Below are 20,334 nucleotides of genomic sequence, written 5' to 3' on the forward strand. Positions count from 1 at the left end.
AGATAGAGTAAGAAATCTGCTATCTGGTTCACAGAGGTCGTGGAAGAGGGAAATCCTTCCTTTTGCACCATGCCCTGAAGGAGGCCCACTTAGACTGGTAGACAGCTCTTGAAGAGGCTCTTCGAGCATTAGCGATTGCTCTCGCAGCTGCCTTTGAAAAGCCTCTCGCTCTGGCCAACTTTTCGATAGTCTGAACGCAGTCAGAGCCAGAGCGGAGAGGTTTTGGTGATACCTTTTGAAGTGAGGCTGTCTGAGTAGATCTCTCCTCCAGGGCAACGTTCTTGGGAAGTCCACAAGGAAAGTCATGACCTCTGTGAACCACTCTCTTGCTGGCCACATCGGGGCAATCAGAGTCAACCTTGTCCCTTCTGAAGCTGCGAACTTCCTCATGACCTCCCCCATGATCTTGAATGGGGGAAAGGCGTAAAGATCCAGGTCTGTCCAGTTCCAGAGCAACGCGTCCACCGCAATTGGCCCTGGATCCAGAACCGGGGAGCAATACAGAGGAAGCCTCTTCGTCCTCGATGTAGCGAACAGGTCGACTAGAGGACGTCCCCACAATCTCCATAATTGTTGACAGACTTCCTGGTGCAAGGTCCATTCTGTTGGCAGAATCTGATTTCGTCGACTGAGAAGGTCCGCCCTGACATTCTGAACCCCTGCCACGAATCTCGTCAGGATCTTGATGTGCCTTGCGTCTGCCATAGCAGAACTTCCCTCGCAAGGAGAAAAAGGGGGATCTGGAGTGAGTTCCTCCCTGATTCTTTAGATATGCAAGGGCTGTGGTACTGTCTGAGTTGACTTGAACGACCTTGCCTGACAGTTTGTCTTCGAAGAACTGCAGCGACAGGAATATCGCTGCCAGTTCCTTTACATTGATGTGCCAGGCTACCTGTTCCCCTCTCCAGGAGCCTGACACTTCCTCCCCCCCCTAGTGTTGCTCCCCAACCGGAAATGGAAGCATCTGAGAACAACACTAGGTCGGGGCTCAGAAGATTTAGGGAGAAGCCCTCTCGCAACTTCTGAGGGTCGAGCCACCATCTTAAGTGGTCTTTTTACTTTGTTTGAGATCCTTAGGATCGCATTCAGGTCCTCCTTCGACTTCCATTCTTCCGCAAGGAAAAAATTGAAGAGGCCTGAGGTGCAGTCTCCCAGCGAGACAAACTTTTCTAGCGAGGAAATGGTGCCCAGCAGACTCATCCACTCCCTCACCGAACAAGCTTCTCTCTCTAGGAAGGCTGCGACTTTCTCTAAACCCAGCCGCTGACGTTCCTGGGATGGAAACGCCCGAAAAGCCACTGAATCCATCTGAATCCCAGATACACGATGGACTGCTGTCAGGGTCAGATGCGACTTTTCGGAGTTGACCAAAAGACCCAGAGACTTTGCTAGGGCTAACGTCAACTGAAGGTCCTTCAGACATTTCCGCCTCGACGATGCTCTGATCAGCCAATCGTCGAGGTAGAGGGATATCCTGATCCCTGAAGAATGGAGCCACTTCGCTACATTCCTCATTATCATTGTAAAAACCATCGAGGCCGTGCTGAGACCGAAACAAAGGGCTCTGAATGCCAAACCCTATGTTGTCTAAGACAAATCTCAGGTACTTCCTTGAAAGAGGGTGGACGGGGACGTGAAAGTACGCGTCCTGCAGGTCCAGAGACACCATCCAGTCGCCAGGTCTCAAGGCTCCTAGCACCGACTGAGGAGTCCCCATTTTGAACTTGATCTTTTCCACAAAAAAGATTGAGCCTGCTCACATCCAGGACTGGGCGCCAACCCGACAGACTGCTTCGGCACCAGGAAAATCCTGTTGTAGAAGCCCCGGCGTGACCCCAGGTCCAAGACTTGCTCCACCGCTCTTTTTTCGACCATCTGGTCTAAAAGATCAAAAAGGATACTTTTTCTCTCTCCCTGATAAGACGGAGAGAAGGTCTCTTGGGAGTTGATGTTAAAGGAGGAGGATGTAAAAAGGGGATCTTGTACCCCTGCTCTACGATCTTGAAAGTCCAAGGATCCGCCCCTCTCTGCCTCCATGCCTCCGCAAAGAACTTCAGCCTGGCCCCGACTGGCGTCTGAAGGACAAGATCTTCATTTGGTGGATTTCGGTTTAAATGAAGCTCTTCCTCTCGAAAAACCTCTCCCTCGAGGAGCTGCTCTCAGTGGGGGGGTTGCCCCGCGAAAGGGTTTGACTTTCTTCTGGGGGTTTACTGAATGAAGATGTGAAGGGAACTGCTGGGCGTCTTGAAGACTGTACCAAGAGGTCCTGGGTCACCTTCCTCCTGCAAACTCGTTGCAAGATCCTTTACCATAGCCTGGGGGAAGAGATGGTCCGAAAGAGGCGCAAAGAGCAATTCCGCTTTCTGAGCGAGAAAACCGACTTCGCGGTAAAATTACATAAAAGAGCTCTTTTCTTTAGGAAAGCCGTTCCAAAATGAGAAACTAGCTCGTCCGAACCATCCCTGACGGCCTCCTGTCCATACATGACAACACGCTGGACAGCTCCCCCAGACTGAGAGAATCAGGACTTCTAGACTGAAGGTCCAAAACTCCCAAGCACCAGTCTAAGAAATTAAAGACACTCAAAGTGCGAAGCAGTCCCTTCAAGTGGTGGTCCGTCTCCACAGGAGTCCAGGACCACCTTAGCAGACGATAAGAGGGACCTCCTCTGAGCGTCCACTAAACTGGAGAGAAGTCCCCAAGAGCGGACGAAGGAACCTTTACTCCCACGTCCTCCTTGGTTTCATACCAAATTCCTCCTTTCCCGGAGAGTCTAGAGGGAGGAAGGGCGAAAGTGGTCTTGCCCTGGTCCTTCCTTCGAGACATAAAATCTTGTAGCTTCTTGAAAGCCCTCTTGTCGAAAGCGACGTCTTCTTTCGACGAACTCAGGGTCTTAACAGACTTAGAAGACGAAAGTTGAGAGGGAGGAGACCTAGGGGCTGCCGGCCTGAAAACTTATCCCGAAGGATGAACGTAACAGCATTCACAAGAACCTTATAGGTCCGAGGACAGCTGAAGCTACAGGAGGTTCTTCTTCGACTGAACTCCCTGGACTACTAAGTTCCCTTCCTCCTAAGAGGAACTGGAGAACGTCATCCGGAGAGGGCGTAACGTCCAGCAGTCTCAGGCCTGAACAAAGACTTCCGTTGATTGGAAGTACCCGCTTCAGGTACGGAATCGCCCTTACGACGATCCTTTGAAGGACGGACATCCTGCGAACGTAGCGCGTCCTTTGAAGCAACGGGAACTGTCTTACCAGACACGTCCCTACGAGAGGAAGCGCGAGCTTCCTGACGAGAGGCGCCAAAAGCGTCCTGCTTAGCCAAGCAAGCGTCCTGCTGAGCGTCCTGCCTCGTTCGAAAAGCGTCCTGCTTCGAACGGCGAGCATCCTGCCGAGCGTCCTCAAAAGCGTCCTGCCGAGAACGCAAAGCGTCCTGCCGAGCGTCCTCAAAAGCACCCTGCCGAGAGCGCAAAGCGTCCTGCTTCGAACGCCGAGCGTCCTCCACAGCGTGAGCGAAAGATCTACTCGGAGAACGAGAACAGTGACGATCCGGAGGTGGAGAGAGAGACGAATGAGACCAGAGAGAATGAGACTGCTTTGTCCTCTTGAGGGGCAGCCTAACGTCCTTTCTACGCTTAGGCTCGACTGCTGCTGGGCGAGTCCTTTGAGCCATAAGAGACGTAATCTGGTCCTGAAGGGAAACAAGGATATCCTTCGTAGGTGACGAAGGAGCAGAAGAAGGAGCAGGACTGACCCTGCGAGAAGGCGAGGGGCGAGGGGACGCCTCCTTCCTTCTAGCAGGTACAGCTACCTGCATCTCAGGTGAACACGCCTGTGCCCGGAAACCAACGTCCTCGTCGGTAGAGACACTACCTCTCTTCTGAGGAGGAAAAGCGTCATACGCGTCCTCTGACGAAAGTGGCGACATAGCACGGGAAGCGTCCTCAAAACGAAGTCCTTTTCAACGGACGCGAGTCTCTCCGAGCGCTCCACCCCTTGCGCGGGGAGGACGCTTCGGAGGACGAAAAGCAATCCTTCAGGATGCGCGCTCCTTGGCAGCCTGGGACTTAGCAACAAGGCCTGCCGAAGGGACGCCAGATCGGTGGGGAGCCCCCGTAACCCTCTTGCGGCTTTCGACATACCCACTCCCTGAGTCCTGGGAGTCCGATAGAGGTCTAGGCCTAGAGGCACTATCACAAACTTTCACAGGGCCAGTTTCTAAGGCCAACACTTTCGATTCAAGAGCGCGAATAGACTCAAGAATCAGAGAAAGGGTGTTACCTTCTCCAGACACAGCACTGGGGCCCGAAGGCAACAAAACAGGATTAGGTTGAACAAAATCTACCGGTGTTAGAGGAGGAGAAATGTTACATTCCTTACCTTTTGTAGAACTGCTCTTGGAGGAAGACCTCCTGACTCTATCGCGCTCCAATTTATGTCGATAGGTCTCATACATCTTCCATTTATCATCTGACAAATCCTTGCATTCATTGCACCGATCATCAACCAAGCAAACATGCCCCCTGCATTCCATACAAACTGTGTGAGGATCAACTGAAGGTTTAAGAAGCCTCACCTTACATTCACTCTTCACACACACTCTGAAACTCCCTGTACTTGATCCCGACATCATGTACACAGAAAAGCCAATCCAAAATCAAAAACCAATCCACTATTACGCGTGCCAATCCAACAATCCAGAAGTCGATACCAAAAGTCAATCCAGATAATTTAAAGCGAGATAAATCAAAAATCCTAGACGGAGGTACTGTAAACAGTTGTTTCCAGCACCGGCGACAGAAAAAATATGAACAGAAAATGGGAATGGTTCCTGATATCCGCCTCCCAGCGGCGGGAATGGGTACTACCACCTGGCCGCCCACTACGTGTGCCGCGAGTTTTGAAATTCTGTCGGACGTCAGAAAATACAGCTATATATATATATCTGACAGGTAAGTTTCATGAACAAATCTTGTTTTTTAGAGCAGTGCATAACTATAAACTTGAGAGCCTTTATTTTCCTATTCAACTGAACAAATTATCTACATACTCTGAAATGCAGGTAAATGTGGGTTGTTTAATGATTAAAGCTAGTAAATAAAATCTTTACAATACTGTGGATTATATAACATGCAAAAAAAATTCAACTACAAAAACGAAAGAATTTTTGTAGGTCAATAAGTAATCATTCAGGTGAACAATGTTAGAATACCCAAATTTTTGGAAACTAAAACCAATTTACGCTGAGGTTAACCTAACCACATCAATAAGGGAGGAGTGGATTCTGGACTCAATTTACAAAATATTATCAGATGAATTGATGTGTTGATCATAACCACTTTTGCTATTTTCTTGGATTCTTCTGAATTTTTAGAACCAAGCAGTCATATCATGACAAATAGTGCTATTGAAAGTTTTCATAGATGACAACTGCACACACACAAAAATGCCAAGCACACTTTAAAGTGCATGTTATTGTATATTTACAAAAAATATCTATTCCACAAGTGGTACAGAATATCTTTTATTAAAAATATCAAAGCAAACAATGTGAACATAAAAGTAAAAAAAATACAATGCTGTACATAAATATTTATTTTACACAATTATCCAAAATACAAAATTATAAAATATATTACACAGTAGAGAAACCATTTCTAACAATAAGCAATCTTCCCACACCATACACACAAAAAATTACTGTAGAATACCTCTCAAGTCTCATAAAACTTCTCTTTTGCATCTTTCAGTTATAACAAAACTGTTCCTTGGGAGAGTAAGAAGCCACTTCTACCAAGTACACAAATACTTGGTGAGAACAGGAGCCTGTTGAATGAATACACTCCACAAAATAAAGGCATTGTGTTCATATAACAGCCATACCATTCCATTACTCAAACTAGTGCTATTGTTCCAGTCAAGAATTTCTATACTAAATCACAACTTCAAAAGGAGTGGGGCAAGAATTTTAACCTTAAAAATTCTGAAAATTTCATTCTCAATAGGTATTATTGAAAGTACGTAATAACAAACAACAAAAAGGATTTCACATTCCCTTCTGTTTTACAATTGATTAACCTGCTGAAACCCTTCATACAATAGCATAACACACTTCACCTCAACAGTGTTGTTCTTCATCAACCAAAAAAAAGCATGGAAGAAACTGAATGCCTTGGTGCATTGAATAACATTGTGGTGCTACCAATTTAACAAATGGGCAAATCTGACACTTAACTAAACTATGAAAACCCCACAAAATGGAATGATGATATTATGGGGTGCACTGAAAACCACGTAGCATAGAAAAATACTTCTAGTAAACAAAATTTTTGGAAACTTTTAAGGCAAATCTCTAAACAAACATACCCTACAGCGTAACTGCACAAAAAGTTTCTCTGAAGACCCATGAATCACAAGGTTGCATTAGAGGATTAATTCCAAGATCTTAATGCTTGTTAACTGTAACAATGAGATCACTGAACAAATAATCTTCAGTGTCCGTAAATTAATGATTCCATTTCCAAAAAATTATTCAACTTAATATATAATGATTACATCACCATAGAAGTTGCTACCTTTCCTATACAACACTTTACAGTCATCAAGATGGTTAGAAAGTATCAAAGAACCACAAATGTCATGATCCTATGGTAACCTACTGAGCCATAGTTCAATTAACTTAATATTTCCTCAGAGAACAGACTAAACCTTTCCATTGCACCTAAGTCAGTACTTTTTAGCATTCCTGGAGAGGAGCAACTTTAATTAAAAACCTTTTCATTGCACCTAAGTCAGTACTTTTTAGCATTCCTGGAGAGGAGCAACTTTAATTAAAAGGGAAATTAGAGACCTTCAAAGTGAGATATTCACCAATTTACTCACTTCTCACTACTGTGGACAGGTCTGATCCTAGTCATAAGGGCAAGCCAACAAGAAACTTATTTAATGCAAAGGTTTATACTCAACAATGCTTTTTAATTTCCATAAAGCTTCTTTAAGCTTGAATGAAAATAGACGTTAGTAAGCAAACCAAGGGTGTAAGATTGCACAAGTGTACTACATGCTTACAGATACTAATATTGCCCTGGCCCTATTTCTGAAGCTGGCAGAAATGCCACACCTGCCAAGTTAATCTGCCTCAGCATTGCAAAGTATAGCTAGAATTAGGCTCTTTTAAGTACTACTATTAACTTGGATGGCATCATCTTTGCAAAACTAATTTGGATGACGTGAGGAAAACAAAGTAGTACTGTGCTGTACTGAATCTGAATCAGTCATGGATGATTATCTTGCTTTTATTTAAATGACAGCGAATTACTGAATCACCAGTTACATCTTGGAATCTAGTCCCTATTCTCACAGGGCTTATGCAAAGGACATATTCTTAAATGAAATTTAAGCTGGGACTGATGTTGAATAAATATCAGAAAGCTTTATAGCTGGAGACCAAAGGGATGCTGCAAAGAACAGCATGCCCTTTAGGGCTCCCTGTGGTTGAAGTCAGTGAGCACAACCAATGAAGAGCTGCAGCCCATGAAACTTGAACCATGGCTCAGTGGTGGCCTGTCCTGTTTTTGCCACACACACAATCACAGCTAACTTTTAACCTTAGATTAAAAGAAAAACTATTGAAGCTAGAGGGGTGCGATGGTGTTTGATGATTGGAGTCTGGATGACCAACATTCCAATATTCAGCCCTCTAGTTTCAGTAGTGTTTAAGATCTGTGGGCTGACATACAGTGGGCAGAAAAAATCTGGACAGCCAAAGCCCTCACAAGTTCTCTTTTTACAGAAAACTAAAATTGATAAAGGTATACTACTACTAGTGAGTGAGATGTATACAATAGCAAGCTTAACTGGAGCGACCCGGACAGTCCCGGTTGATGTGAGAACTTTCATTTTTTAATTTACTGACAGTGAAGTTTTTCAACGGGACTGAAATATTAATCTTGTAATACCTTTACAAAAAACTTATTAATCTTGTAATACCTTTACAAAAAAAAAAAAAAAAAAAACTTGTCTGTCTGAGACACTGGCAACAAGGTTTTGCAGATTAAATGTACACATGAAGCTGATGTATATCCCTAAACAGAGGACCTGGATTGAATGCAGTATGGCTTTCCTAAGCTGTCTTAAAATACTTTACACCAGGAGAGCAAGATGGTTCACTAATGGTAACAAAGCAGGATAGTACCAGTGCTTTTTGAGAAGCATTGAAGGCCAACAGGCCAAGAAGCTCCCTCCTTCATGAACCAAAGGACTGCAGATATTGTGTCTGTGTACTTCATTTTAAATGCAGATAGGTAACCAACATACACCTATATGTCAGATCCAAATTGCCTACTGTACTCAAAACCACCAGCACTAACAGATCTTTTCACAGGTTCAAGGTAGAATTGAGGAAGTCTTCATGAAACATCATAAGGTGAGAAAAGGTGGTGACCTTTGTAAGAACTTCTATATGTAATGGTGTCAAATTATTTTTTTGTCCAACACAGTTCCTAATGTTATAACTGTCATGAGAATGGAGATACATCAAAATTTAGAAGAGAATATAAAGGAGAATAAATCCAAAAGTGGAATGCAGCCTATGGATTAAGGTTTTCAATCTGATATAAATAGATTACTGCTCCATTTAATGCTAAAAATGAGGTAAAAGTGGCACTTTTTTGTGAAGCAGATTCTGCAAGAAAAATTATGCTACTGTCAAAAAAGACAGACAAACCTTGCAAATCTTAACGATTAAGGGTAGGTCACTAAAGGGAAACCAAACTAGACTTGCATTTTATGCTATGCTTGCTCAAAGAAGCTTCAAGTAAGAGAAACCAAGAATTAAACTCTTTTGGATAAGAGGATCAAAGGCCATACAGCCTATAAATTCAACTATAATTGACACTCAAATTTTTACATTACCTTTATGCTGCCCATTAAACTATTATGTGCACCAAAATATTTATATTACCTCTACGCTACAAATTATTGAACTACAATACTGTATAAAAAAAATTATGTGTTCTCAATAGCAATATCAATCTATAGTTACTACAGGGGCAACAGAGGTTGGTCGTAATGTCCCAAATCCTTTTTCCTTGTTTTCTCTTATTTTACTACTATTGTGCATATTCTTTGTCCGATCTGTTTCTAAAACAACAACATCCAAGTCTAAAGAATTTATTATATCTACATCACTGCATCTCTCAGGAACATTATTCATTGGATAACTTTTTCTGAGAAATGACCCTGCCTGAGAATTTTTTCCTTCAACAGCTGTGCTACCCAAATCCTGGTTAGATTTCTCTAATGTTCTTGAGTTAACATTCTCCTTTTGTTCATTTCCAACCAGACTAACATCAGTTTTTGGGCATACATCATTGTCATCTACTTGCACATTACACTCATCCCTTTTACTTTCAGAAACTTCAACACCTATGCCCCATTTCTCTGTATTTTCAATAGATGACCCATCTAAATTCTTCTCTTTAGGCATGTGGGACTTTTGAATGTGGCGATTCAAATGGCTCTGAGTTAAATATGACTTCTTACACAATTCACAAGAGTATGGCCTATCTTGATGTAAACTTAAATGAATTTTTACATAGTCTTTAGCAAGTTTCTTGAAGCAGATTGGACAGGAATACGGACTCTTTGAGTTATTGTCCTGGTCAGGTAAAGGGCAATTTTTTGTTACCGAAACATTTTCAGAGGCTGTTGAAGAACTCTGCAAGGTAATGGGCCTAGGGTTCATATTACTGCACACTGATAAGTTGACACTACTGCAGTCCACATTATTTCTGAAAGCTACTTTTTCTCCTGTGCCACTTGCACACTTTGTAAAATCACTAGGTAAAAGGCTTGACTTATTTCTTACTGACTCTTCTCTTTGAATGTTTGATACGACTTGTCCACAATCTACTTGGCTACCGACTAAGTTTCCAGCATCTTCTGATGCATTTTCCTTTATTTCACTGCCAGATGAGTTACACTTGCTTTTGAATCCTTGCTGCCCGTGCAACTTTTCAATGTGTCGCTTCAAATTACCACGTAATTTGAATATTTTGCTGCAAATTTCACATTTATGGAATTTTTCTGCTTCTTTAGAATTTGAATGCTTTGTTCGATTTCCCTTTGCTTCTTTAGAATTTGAATGCTTTGTCCAATTTCCCTTTGCTTCTTTAGAATTTGAATGCTTTGTCCGATTTCCCTTTGAAGTCACTTGTGAATCTACAGGATTTGAACTTTTCAAAGGTATCGTATGTTTGGCATCTGAAATCTGCTGTCCACTACCAATCACCAAAAATGCTATAAAATTACCTGAACTTTTCAATGGATTTCCATATAAATCCCTACCCGTAACTGAGCATCTAACAGCACTACCTGATGATACTAAAGTATTTGAATTAGGAGGAAAACAAGAATCTTGTTGGCTTAAAGTCTTGCTCACCATCAACTGTGAATCAGCAACTTCATTTTCTAAATCTCTATGTTCTAAATCTCTATGTTTACTTATTGTATTAGAATGATTTAACAGATGTACCCTCAAAAGATCATTATTCTCAAGGACTTTTCCACACTCATAGCACATATATGAAGGCTTTCCTGAAAACGCTGTCATTATGTTTTCATTCACTTTCTCTTTTGGAACGTCCGTACATTCCACACCACCATGCCTTGAGTTTCTGGGGAATTTATTTTTACTTAAAGATTTTTTATCACAAGTACTGTTCTCTTTTCTTTTCAAATTGGTTTTATCCCTGAATCTTGCATTATCCTTATTTTTCTTAAATATTTCCAATCCATCTTGATCCACTGTTGTGGATGAGGGGAGAATTTCAGTAAGCTTCTCTTCCAAAACAAGTACATCGCATTCTTCCGATTCTCCTCTATTACTAAGCTGCATAATTATATCCTGCCTCAAATGCTCAACTTCATGGGAATCTGAAAATTTAAAGTTTACTGTTAAAAGTACTCTAATACAAGCCATATAACTAAAATGTAGACTGATACATATACCTTTTGAAATAATGTACAAAGTTTACTGAATTTGTCTTAGAACTTTTAAGCAGTTTTCCAGAGTATACAAACCACTAATATGATGTGTTGTATCTGGAGACACAACCTGCATATAAAAAATGACAAATTTTCTAAGACAGTTTGTATTTTTCATAGCTACAAACCTGAGGTCTTAACAATAGGATAATTTCTAGCGCCTAGCTGAATCCGGTAAAGAAGTAGATGAAAGCAAGGAATCTTGTGGTATCTGGCAACGCATGCGTAGATCAGGTGAAGAGTGGTCAAACGCCGAACATCTACGCCAGTCTTCCCAACTCAGGATGACTTAACAAAAAGAGGGGTGGCTAGAGGCAGGCAGTATAACTTTAAGACCTCAGGTTTGTAGCTATGAAAAATACAAATTGTCGAAGAAAATTTGTAATTTGTTCATACGCGAACAAACCCTCAGTCTTAACAATAGGATAGACTCATACTTGGAGGGAGGTATAAGACATCCTAGACCGGCTGGGGGCCTACCCGCCAGTCCAGCTCTCAAAAGAAATAGTTCTTAGAGGGACTGAAGCCCGTTGAGCTAGATACACTAAAATCTAACCACTCAGAACCTGAGAGACATACAATGATATATGGGATAACCATTGTATAAGGAACCAAAGAAAAACTGTCTGTCCAAAAAACAAACCAGGGCACTAGGGTTTGTAGTACTCCCAACTCCTCCTTGCCCAGGAGCGGAGCCTATGCTACTAAATAGTGGGTAAGATATTGAATACTGCACGACCACACTACCAGTATGACTACCCCACTCACCTGTATCAGACCAGTCCAGCAAATGACGTGTCAATTCCTTAAACCGCCCGAAGGAAGAAAGAAAGGAACAAGAGAAAGAAGGAGGCCAGCCAACTCACTCATTCTCTCATCCACACAATCATCTTAGGTAAGATACAAAGGTGCCCCGTTAAGGGCAACTATGAGTTACACAACCTGTTGGGCAGCCACCACAGGACCCAGAGAAAATGTGTCCATAGATCTGTGGGCAACATCCTCAAGATAGAAAGAGGTGAACGTGGACTGGCTTAACCAAGTACCAGCGCTCAGCACTCTATGTACAGCCAAGTTCTTTTTGAAAGCCAGAGAGGGACCAATACCCCTAACGTCATGTGCTCTAGCCTGCAAAGACGTGGCGATGGAATCATCAAGCGTCAAGTATGCCTGTCTGATGACTTCCCGTATCCAAAAAGAGATAGTATTCTTAGACCCCTCTTTCTTCGTACGGCCTGTACTGACAAAGAGCCTGCGGCAGCCTGGTCTAAGGTGCTGAGTCCTTTAAGATAGTAACGCAGGGCCCGGACCGGGCACAACAAAAGCTCTTGAGCATCACCACCCACAAAGTCAGTCAGTGATGGAATGGAAAACGAAGCAAACCTGTCATCATGCACCGAGGGATTTTGGGTCTTGGCCACGAACTCTGGGAAAAATTCGAAGGACACTGACTTCCAACCCCTGGTGTGCTTCACCTCATAACTCAGACCGTGGAGCTCTCCTATCCTTTTGGAAGATGCCAAAGCCAAAAGGAAAACTGTCTTAAGCGTCAGGTTCCTGTCAGATGAGCGGTGCAAGGGCTCATATGGGCTCTTAGTCAAGCTCTTAAGCACCAAGGAAACATCCCACGTTGGGGGCTTGAGCTCTTTAGAAGACGACTGCTCAAACCCCTTAACTAGCAGGGAAAGTTCCAAGGAAGAGGAGACGTCGATACCCTTCAGGCGTAACACCAAACTCTGAGCCGCCCCGTAGCCTCTCATAGCAGACACAGACAATCGTTTTTCGTCTCTGAGGAAGGTTAAAAAGTCTGCTATTCGCTGAATAGAGGTCGCGAGTGGAGAAAAATTATATTGTTATAATACAATAAAGCTTTGTACATACTTACCCAGCAGATATATACTTAGCTATACGTAGTCTCCGACGTCCCGACAGAATTCAAAACTCGCGGCACACGCGACAGGTAGGTCAGGTGATCAGTCCATTCCCGCCGCTGGGTGGCGGGACTAGGAACCATTCCCGTTTTCTGATCAGATTTTCTCTTCCACCTGTCTCCTAAGGGGAGGCTGGGCGGGCCATTAATCGTATATATCTGCCGGGTAAGTATGTACAAAACTTTATTGTATTATAACAATATCATTTTTGTACATGCAACTTCCCCGGCAGATATATACATAGCTGATTGGCACCCTTGGAGGAGGGCAAGAGACAGCTACATACTCAATAAATATAAATATAAAAAACAGGAAAACAACATATGTTGTAGGTATAATAATAAACAACCTTGGTTCCTACCTGAGAGGGCAGAAGACTTCATGGATACTGTCTATGAGTCTGCTTGCCTCAAGAGCTTCAGAGAGGATGAGACCTGTGACAGATAGCCCTTTTGGATCATGCCAATGGGGGCTTGCCCACTTACTTGACAGAACCTTGTCTTGGATCGTGCCAATGGGGGCTGACCCACTTACATGGCAGAGCCTTCACCTGTATCGTATCAACGGGGGCTAACCCTCTTACATGACAGAGCTTAGGCACTTAAGATACTACAAGGAGCACAACAACCAATCCCGACCACCTGACCACACTGACCATGTTAGAAACTACGATTTGAAAGGGGTCCACCTCCAGTACCCTCTTCCAATCGACCTAAAAAACACATCACAAACCATTAAAAACCCAACATTACTATACTAAAAAGGATTGGCTTCAGCTCCCTGTCCCAGCAACGAATCCGCAGATATGTACGCTCCAATTGAGAAACATTTATCATAAGTTACTCGAATGTCTCTTAAATGTGATGCAAAAACCGAGTTGCATCTCCAATAAGTTGACTCGACGAGAGTTTGTCGAGACAAATTCTTGTGGAAAGCCAACAAGGTAGCGATGGCTCTCACCTCATGAGCTTTAACTCTTAGGAGCTCAAGGTGCTCTTCCTCACAGGCTAAGTGGGCTTTTTTGATCACATCCTAGATAAAAAAAAAAAAGCCTGAGCATTTTTAGAGATGGATCTTTTAGGATCTCTAACAGAGCACCATAAACTTTCCTTATTACCCCCCAGTTTTCTCTTCCTCTCCAGGTAAAACTTAAGGATCCTGACTGGACACAGAGTCCTCTCTTGTTCTCTTCCTGTCAGTGAAGACAGTCCCTTAACCTCGAAAGTCCTCGGCCAAGGTTTCGAAGGGTTTTCATTCTTCGCAAGAAAAAGGGGCTTGAAGGAACAGAAAGCTGAGTCGTTCCTGAAGCCAACAGTATCTTCTAATGCTTGGAGTTTGCTTATCCTCTTGGCTGAGGCTAAAGCGAAGATAAATAACGACTTCCTTGTCAGATCTCTGAACGAAGCTGTATGTGGAGGTTCAAATCTGGGGGACATCAAATATCTTAGGACCACATCCAGGTTCCAACTGGGTGGCCTAATATTCTTAGTCTTCGAAGTCTCGAAGGACCTAATTAAATCATGGAGATCTTTGTCCTCTGCAATATTTAGGCCTCTATGCCTGAAGACTGAAGAAAGCATGCTTCTAGTATAGCCTTTAATTGTGGAGACGGTCAGGTTACATTTCTCTCTCAAGTAAAGGAGGAAATCGGCTATGTTTGTCACAAAGGTACTGGAAGAGGATATCTTATGAGCTTTGCTCCATCTGTGAAACACCTCCCACTTCGACTGGTAGACTCGAACAGTAGATGGTCTTCTTGCTCTTGCAATTGCCTTTGCAACTCCTCAAGAAAAAACCCTCGCTCTGACAAGTCCTTCGATAGTCTGAAGGCAGTCAGACTGAGAGCGGGGAGGTTTTTGTGGTATCTGTCGAAGTGGGGCTGTTTGAGAAGATCACTCCTGAGTGGGAGCGATCTCGGAAAGTCTGTCATCCATTCCAGTACCTCTGTGTACCAGTTTTGAGCTGGCCAGAACGGGGCGATGAGAATCAGTTTGGCTCCTTCTGCTGCTGCAAACTTTCTCATCACTTCCCCTAGAATCTTGAATGGTGGAAAAGCATACCCGTCTAGTCCGGACCAACTGAGAAGGAGACCGTCTACTGCTACCGCCCTTGGGTCTGAGATTGGGGAGCAGTAGTTTTCCAGCCATGTTCCAATGTGTGGCGAACAGGTCTACGTTTGGTCTTCCCCAGAGGTTCCAAAGTCTGTTGCAGACCTCTGGATGCAGGGTCCATTCCGTAGGAAGTACTTGCTCCTTCCTGCTCAGAAGATCGGCCCTCACATTCCTTTCTCCTTGTATAAACATTGTTAGGAGAGTGATGTTTCACTCTTTGGCCCAAAGCAGTAACACTCTTGCTTTCTCGTAAAGGGAGAACGAGCGAGTTCCTCCCTGCTTCTTGATGTATGCTAAGGCTGTGGTGTTGTCGGAATTGATCTGCAACACCGATCCTGAGATCTGAGCCTCGAAGTGCAGGAGTGCCAGCCAGATGAACTGCTGCCAACTCCTTTAGGTTGATGTGCCAGGACACCTGTTCCCCTTTCCAGGTGCCTGACACTTCTCTCGCGCCCAGAGTGTCTCCCCAGCCCGACTCTGAGGCGTCAGAAAATAACACTAGGCAAGGGCTCGGAGTATGAAGGGACACGCCTTCGTTGAGCCTGTGGAGGTTCAGCCACCAACGTAGATCTTCCTTTATCCTCCCAGAGACAAGGAAGGAGTCTGACAACTTTTGGGACTTCTGATCCCAATTCTCCTTTAGGTAAAATTGCAGAGGCCTTAGATGAAGCCTTACTAGAGAAATGAACTGTTCCATCGAGGAAAGGGTCCCCAGAAGACTCATCCAGTCCCTCACGGAACATTGTTCTTTCTCTAGGAAGGTTGCTACTTTTTCCAAGCAGCGGTCTTGTCTTTCCTGGGACGGAAACACTTGAAAACCCCGAGAATCCTTCCGAATCCCCAGATAGACGATGCTTTACTGGGGAATCATCTGGGATTTCCCGAGGTTTACTAAGAGTCCTAAGGACTGGGTCAACTTCAGGGTCAAAATCAAGTCCTCCAGACAGCGGACTTCCGACTGGGCCCGAATCAGCCAGTCGTCTAGGTACAATGATATCCGAACTCCTTTCAGATGTAGCCAATGCGCTACATTTCTCATCAAACCTGTGAACACTAGCAGGGCTGTTGAAAGCCCGAAGCAGAGAGCCCGAAACTGAAATATTTTCCCTCGAACCACAAACCCCAGGTATTTTCTGGACGAAGGGTGGATTGGCACGTGGAAATAAGCATCCTGAAGGTCCAGGGACACCATCCAGTCCCCTGGACGAAGGACTGCTAAAACAGAGGATGTCGTTTCCATTGTGAACTTTGACACTAACAAGTTCAGAGCGCTCATGTCCAAGACCGGTCTCCACCCTCCTGAGCTTTTTGGTACCAAAAACAGGCGGTTGTAAAACCCCGGGGAATGGAGCTCTTCTACTTCTATTGCCTCTTTGTCCAGCATTTGGCTCACCAGATGTTGAAGGGCTTGGTTCTTGATCGGGTCCTTGTATTTCGCTGTTAACTCCATTGGAGTTGTCGTCAAGGGAGGTTTTTCCCTGAAGGGGATCAGATATCCTTTCTTGAGGATGGAGAGGGACCAGGCATCGGCCCCTTTCTGTGCCCAGACTTTGTGGAACTTTAAAAGTCTGGCAACCACTTTCGTCTGGAGGAATGCTGTTTCACTGGCTCTTAGCGAAAGGTCTTCTTGAAGACCTTCCTCTCTTCTCCAATTGTCTGCTCCTAAGAGAGGATCTAGGGGCGGACCTTCCCCGAAAGGGCTGTTGGAAGGGAGCCTTTTCCCTATTGGTCACCGGGACCGCAGGCTTCAGTCTTTTAGCCGATTGAGCCAGAAGATCTTGCGTGGCTTTCTCGGATAAGGACCTTGAAATATCCTTAACTATTTCTTGCGGAAAGAGGTGACACGACGGGCGAGTATAAAAGAGCGGATCTCTGAAGAGGAGATACAGACTGGTTAAGAAGGAGCTGTACACCGCTCTCTTCTTAAGAATACCGGATCCAAAGAGGGAGGCAATCTCGGTGGACCCATCCATCACTGCTTTGTCTAGACACGACAATACACTGGCCAGTTCCTCCGTGTTGACGAATTCCGGATCCTGTGCCTTCTTGGCTAGAGCTCCTAGAGCCCAATCCATGAAGTTAAATACTTCGAGGGTACGAAAAAGGCCCTTGAGGAGATGGTCCATTTCACACATCCCCCAAGAGGCCTTCGTGGACAGTAGAGAGCGTCTCCTTGAAGAGTCTACCAGAGCGGAGAAATCTGCATCATCAGATGAAGGGAGTCCCAAGCCCATGGGCTCTTTGGTATCGTACCACATGCCTGGTTTTCCAGCAAGCTTAAAGGTGGGCAGGAAAACACCGTCTTTCCTGCTTCTTTCCTGGAAAGAAGCCAGCTCTCTAGACTTTTAATCGCCTTTTTCACGAAGGAGGGGGACTTCGACAGCTTAGTGCTGGACAGCAAAGATCCTGGGGAAGGAGGGTCTGCCGGGCGAAGAGAATCTCAGAATACTTGCAGGAGGAGAGAAGCTAGTCTCTTGTAATCAGAGATCCCCGCGTCCTTAGGGGATTCTTCCTCAGACACTTCTTCCAAAGCCGCTGTTGGAGTGGAGGGCTTCCCAGGAGAAAGACCCTTAGGAGGAGAAAAGCTTTTCCCCCTAACCAAAGTCTTAGCAGGAGAACAGTCTCTTCCCAACAAGAGCTCTGTTAGAAGTCGAACCAGTATCCACTTGTTGGAGATTAGCAGGAGTAAGGCACCTGTTACCATCTTTGGTTCTGAAAGGGTCCTGGCGCTTCTCAGAGTCCTGGCGCTTGCGTCCTTGAAAGTGCGCCTGCCAGGAGTAGGGCGCCCACTGAGATCAGGGCTCATGAACGGCTCCTGGCGCCTGCCAGGAGAGGCACTTGCATCACAGTGGGGGAGCCTAGAAGGCGACATGCGCCTGAAAGGAGAGTGGCGGTCGTCTTGATCTCGGCGCCATGCAGGAGAGGCACTTGCGTCCTTCAGAGGGAGCCTGGAAGGGGAAATGTGCCTGCCAAGATCCTGGCGCCTACTAGGAGAGGCGCTTGAGTCCCTTTTAGGGTGTCTGGAAGGCCTACTCTCTCCTTTATCCCTACTAGGATCGGGGAGCCTCTTAAGACTCTAGGTGCTTGCAAGGAGAGGAGTGTCCGTCCCTTGAAGAGCGTCTGGAAGGAGAACGAAGCCTGCTACTTCCAGAGAAAAGTCGTTCTTGGCGTCTGTACAGAGAGGGGCTCTCGCCTCTCCCAGGTAGTCTGGAAGAAAGAATTCGCTCACTGGAAGCCCGGGAAGCAACAGAGAAAATCTGATTAGAAAACGGGAATGGACTGATCACCTGACCTACCTGTCGCGTGTGCCGCAAGTTTTGAATTCTGTCGGGACGTCGGAGACTATAGCTAAGTATATCTCTGCCGGGGAAGATGCATATACAAAAACCCCGTTTACGACACCAATCACAGTAGATCGCCCATTTGCCTTGGTAAACTGCGGAGGTTGACTTCCTACGACTGCTGGACATGTGCCCAGCTGACTTCTGAGAAAAGCCTAGAAGGTCGCTTAGAGGATGAGATGTGCTTCCGATCAGAAGAGGGCCTGACAGGAGAAGACGTACGTCCATGATGAGCGGAGGCATAAGAAGTAGAAGGTTTTGCTGGTGAAGAATACCTTTCAGGAGAAGGGCGTTTGCTTGAGCTAGAGCGAAGACTAGCAGCCGCTCTCTTAACCGAGCTCTTGATAGGAAGGGAGACATACTTCTTCCGAGAAGTGCCCTTCGAAAGCACACCTACCAGGGCGGACAACTGCTCCTGGAGGCCAACCAGAACTTTCTTCGTCTTCGAAGAAACTCCTTCTGGAGAGGAGTCAGGAGATCTTGGAGCTCTCTTCTTCTGAACAGGTGAATACTCTGGGAAAGGCTCAGGGCTGGAGTCCAACGCGTCTCCTACAGGAGGCTTCCAGGTTCTCTTGAGAGGACGAGACTTGGACAAGGAACTCCACCCACGTCTAGGCGAAGACGAATCTGAGTCCGTAAAGCACTTCCGTAGGACGCTTTTACAATAGCTATCCTTGGCAGCCTGGGAAGAGTCTACAGGTTCTGCCGAAGGGACGCCTGACCGTTGGGGCTCTACATCCCCCTTGCGGCTCTCGACATTCCTCCTCCCCTGGTCATGGGAGTTTGGAAGCGGTCTAGGCCTAGGGCAATGCGGAGTCGGTCAGACGCCCCCTCCACTGCACTGGGGACACTGCCCACATCATTGCACAAATCACTGCTCTTACCTTTGTCCTTCATTGCTTGCAGTTGTGATTGCAAGCTACGAATCGAGGCTCTCATTGCAGCCATCTCCGCAGACGAATCCACGATTTCGCTGCGGGGGGAAGGGGCTGAAACCATACTAGGAGCAGGAGAAATTAAAGAAGAGTTAGGAGCTACTTCCTGCTCAATAGAGCAGGATCTACTAGAGCTTCTGATGGAAGCCTTCCTGACTCTATCTTTCTCCAGCTTTCTGATATATACAGCCAAATTCTTCCATTCTATTTCAGTCAGACTTTCACACTCTACACAGGTGTTAGCTACTGAAAAAACATTCCCCCTACATTTAACACAAACAGTGTGAGGATCTACCGAAGCTTTCGGTAGTCTCACCTTACATTCCTCTTTCACACAAACCCTAAACACAGGTGTAACGTCAGACATTCTTAAGAACAATCCAAATCAAAATCCAAAACCGGTCCACAAAAAGCGTATGCCAAAGCTAAAGATCAAATACGTCACCAAAGGTCAACCAGAGAATCCTCAGCAAGCGAGAAAGAATTTCTATGCAGGAGGAACCAACAACGATGTTGTCGGTACCGGCGACAGAGAAAATCTGATTAGAAAACGGGAATGGTTCCTAGTCCCGCCACCCAGCGGCGGGAGTGGACTGATCACCTGACCTATCTGTCGCGTGTGCCGCGAGTTTTGAATTCTGTCGGGACGTCGGAGACTATAGCTAAGTATATATCTGCCGGGGAAGATGCATGTACAAAAACCCCGTTTACGACACCAATCACAGTAGATCGCCCATTTGCCTTGGTAAACTGCGGAGGTTGACTTCCTAAGACTGCTGGACATGTGCCCAGCTGACTTCTGAGAAAAGCCTCTCTCTCAGAGGAGATAGTTGATAGCCTCCAACCATGAAGAGACAGGGATTCTACTGACTGGTGGAACCTTTCTGCATGGGGCTGACACAGGAGATGCGTCTTCTGCCAATACCAAGGGATCTGGGACCACTGAACAGAACACTTCCAGCTTCCTGT

At 45.2% G+C, this 20,334-nt stretch overlaps 1 protein-coding gene across 6 annotated transcripts in view; it reads right to left on the reverse strand.

Moving 5' to 3' along the window:
• Positions 1–5,581: 5,581 nt before the first annotated feature.
• Positions 5,582–20,334, reverse strand: part of LOC135216898 (zinc finger protein 62 homolog) — a 40,631-nt gene continuing 25,878 nt past the window's right edge. For 4 of the 6 annotated variants that reach the window (XM_064252435.1, XM_064252432.1, XM_064252434.1 and 1 more), the window contains exon 2: positions 5,582–10,936. In XM_064252435.1, the coding sequence (XP_064108505.1) occupies positions 9,030–10,898 (1,869 nt within the window). In that variant the 5' untranslated portion in view covers positions 10,899–10,936 and the 3' untranslated portion in view covers positions 5,582–9,029. The remainder of the gene's footprint in view (positions 10,937–20,334) is intronic. The other 2 variants (XR_010314957.1, XR_010314956.1) reach the window with 2 other exon arrangements.

The sequence above is a fragment of the Macrobrachium nipponense genome, chromosome 6, assembly GCF_015104395.2.
Source record: "Macrobrachium nipponense isolate FS-2020 chromosome 6, ASM1510439v2, whole genome shotgun sequence".
In the NCBI taxonomy this organism is placed as follows: Eukaryota; Metazoa; Arthropoda; class Malacostraca; order Decapoda; family Palaemonidae; genus Macrobrachium; species Macrobrachium nipponense.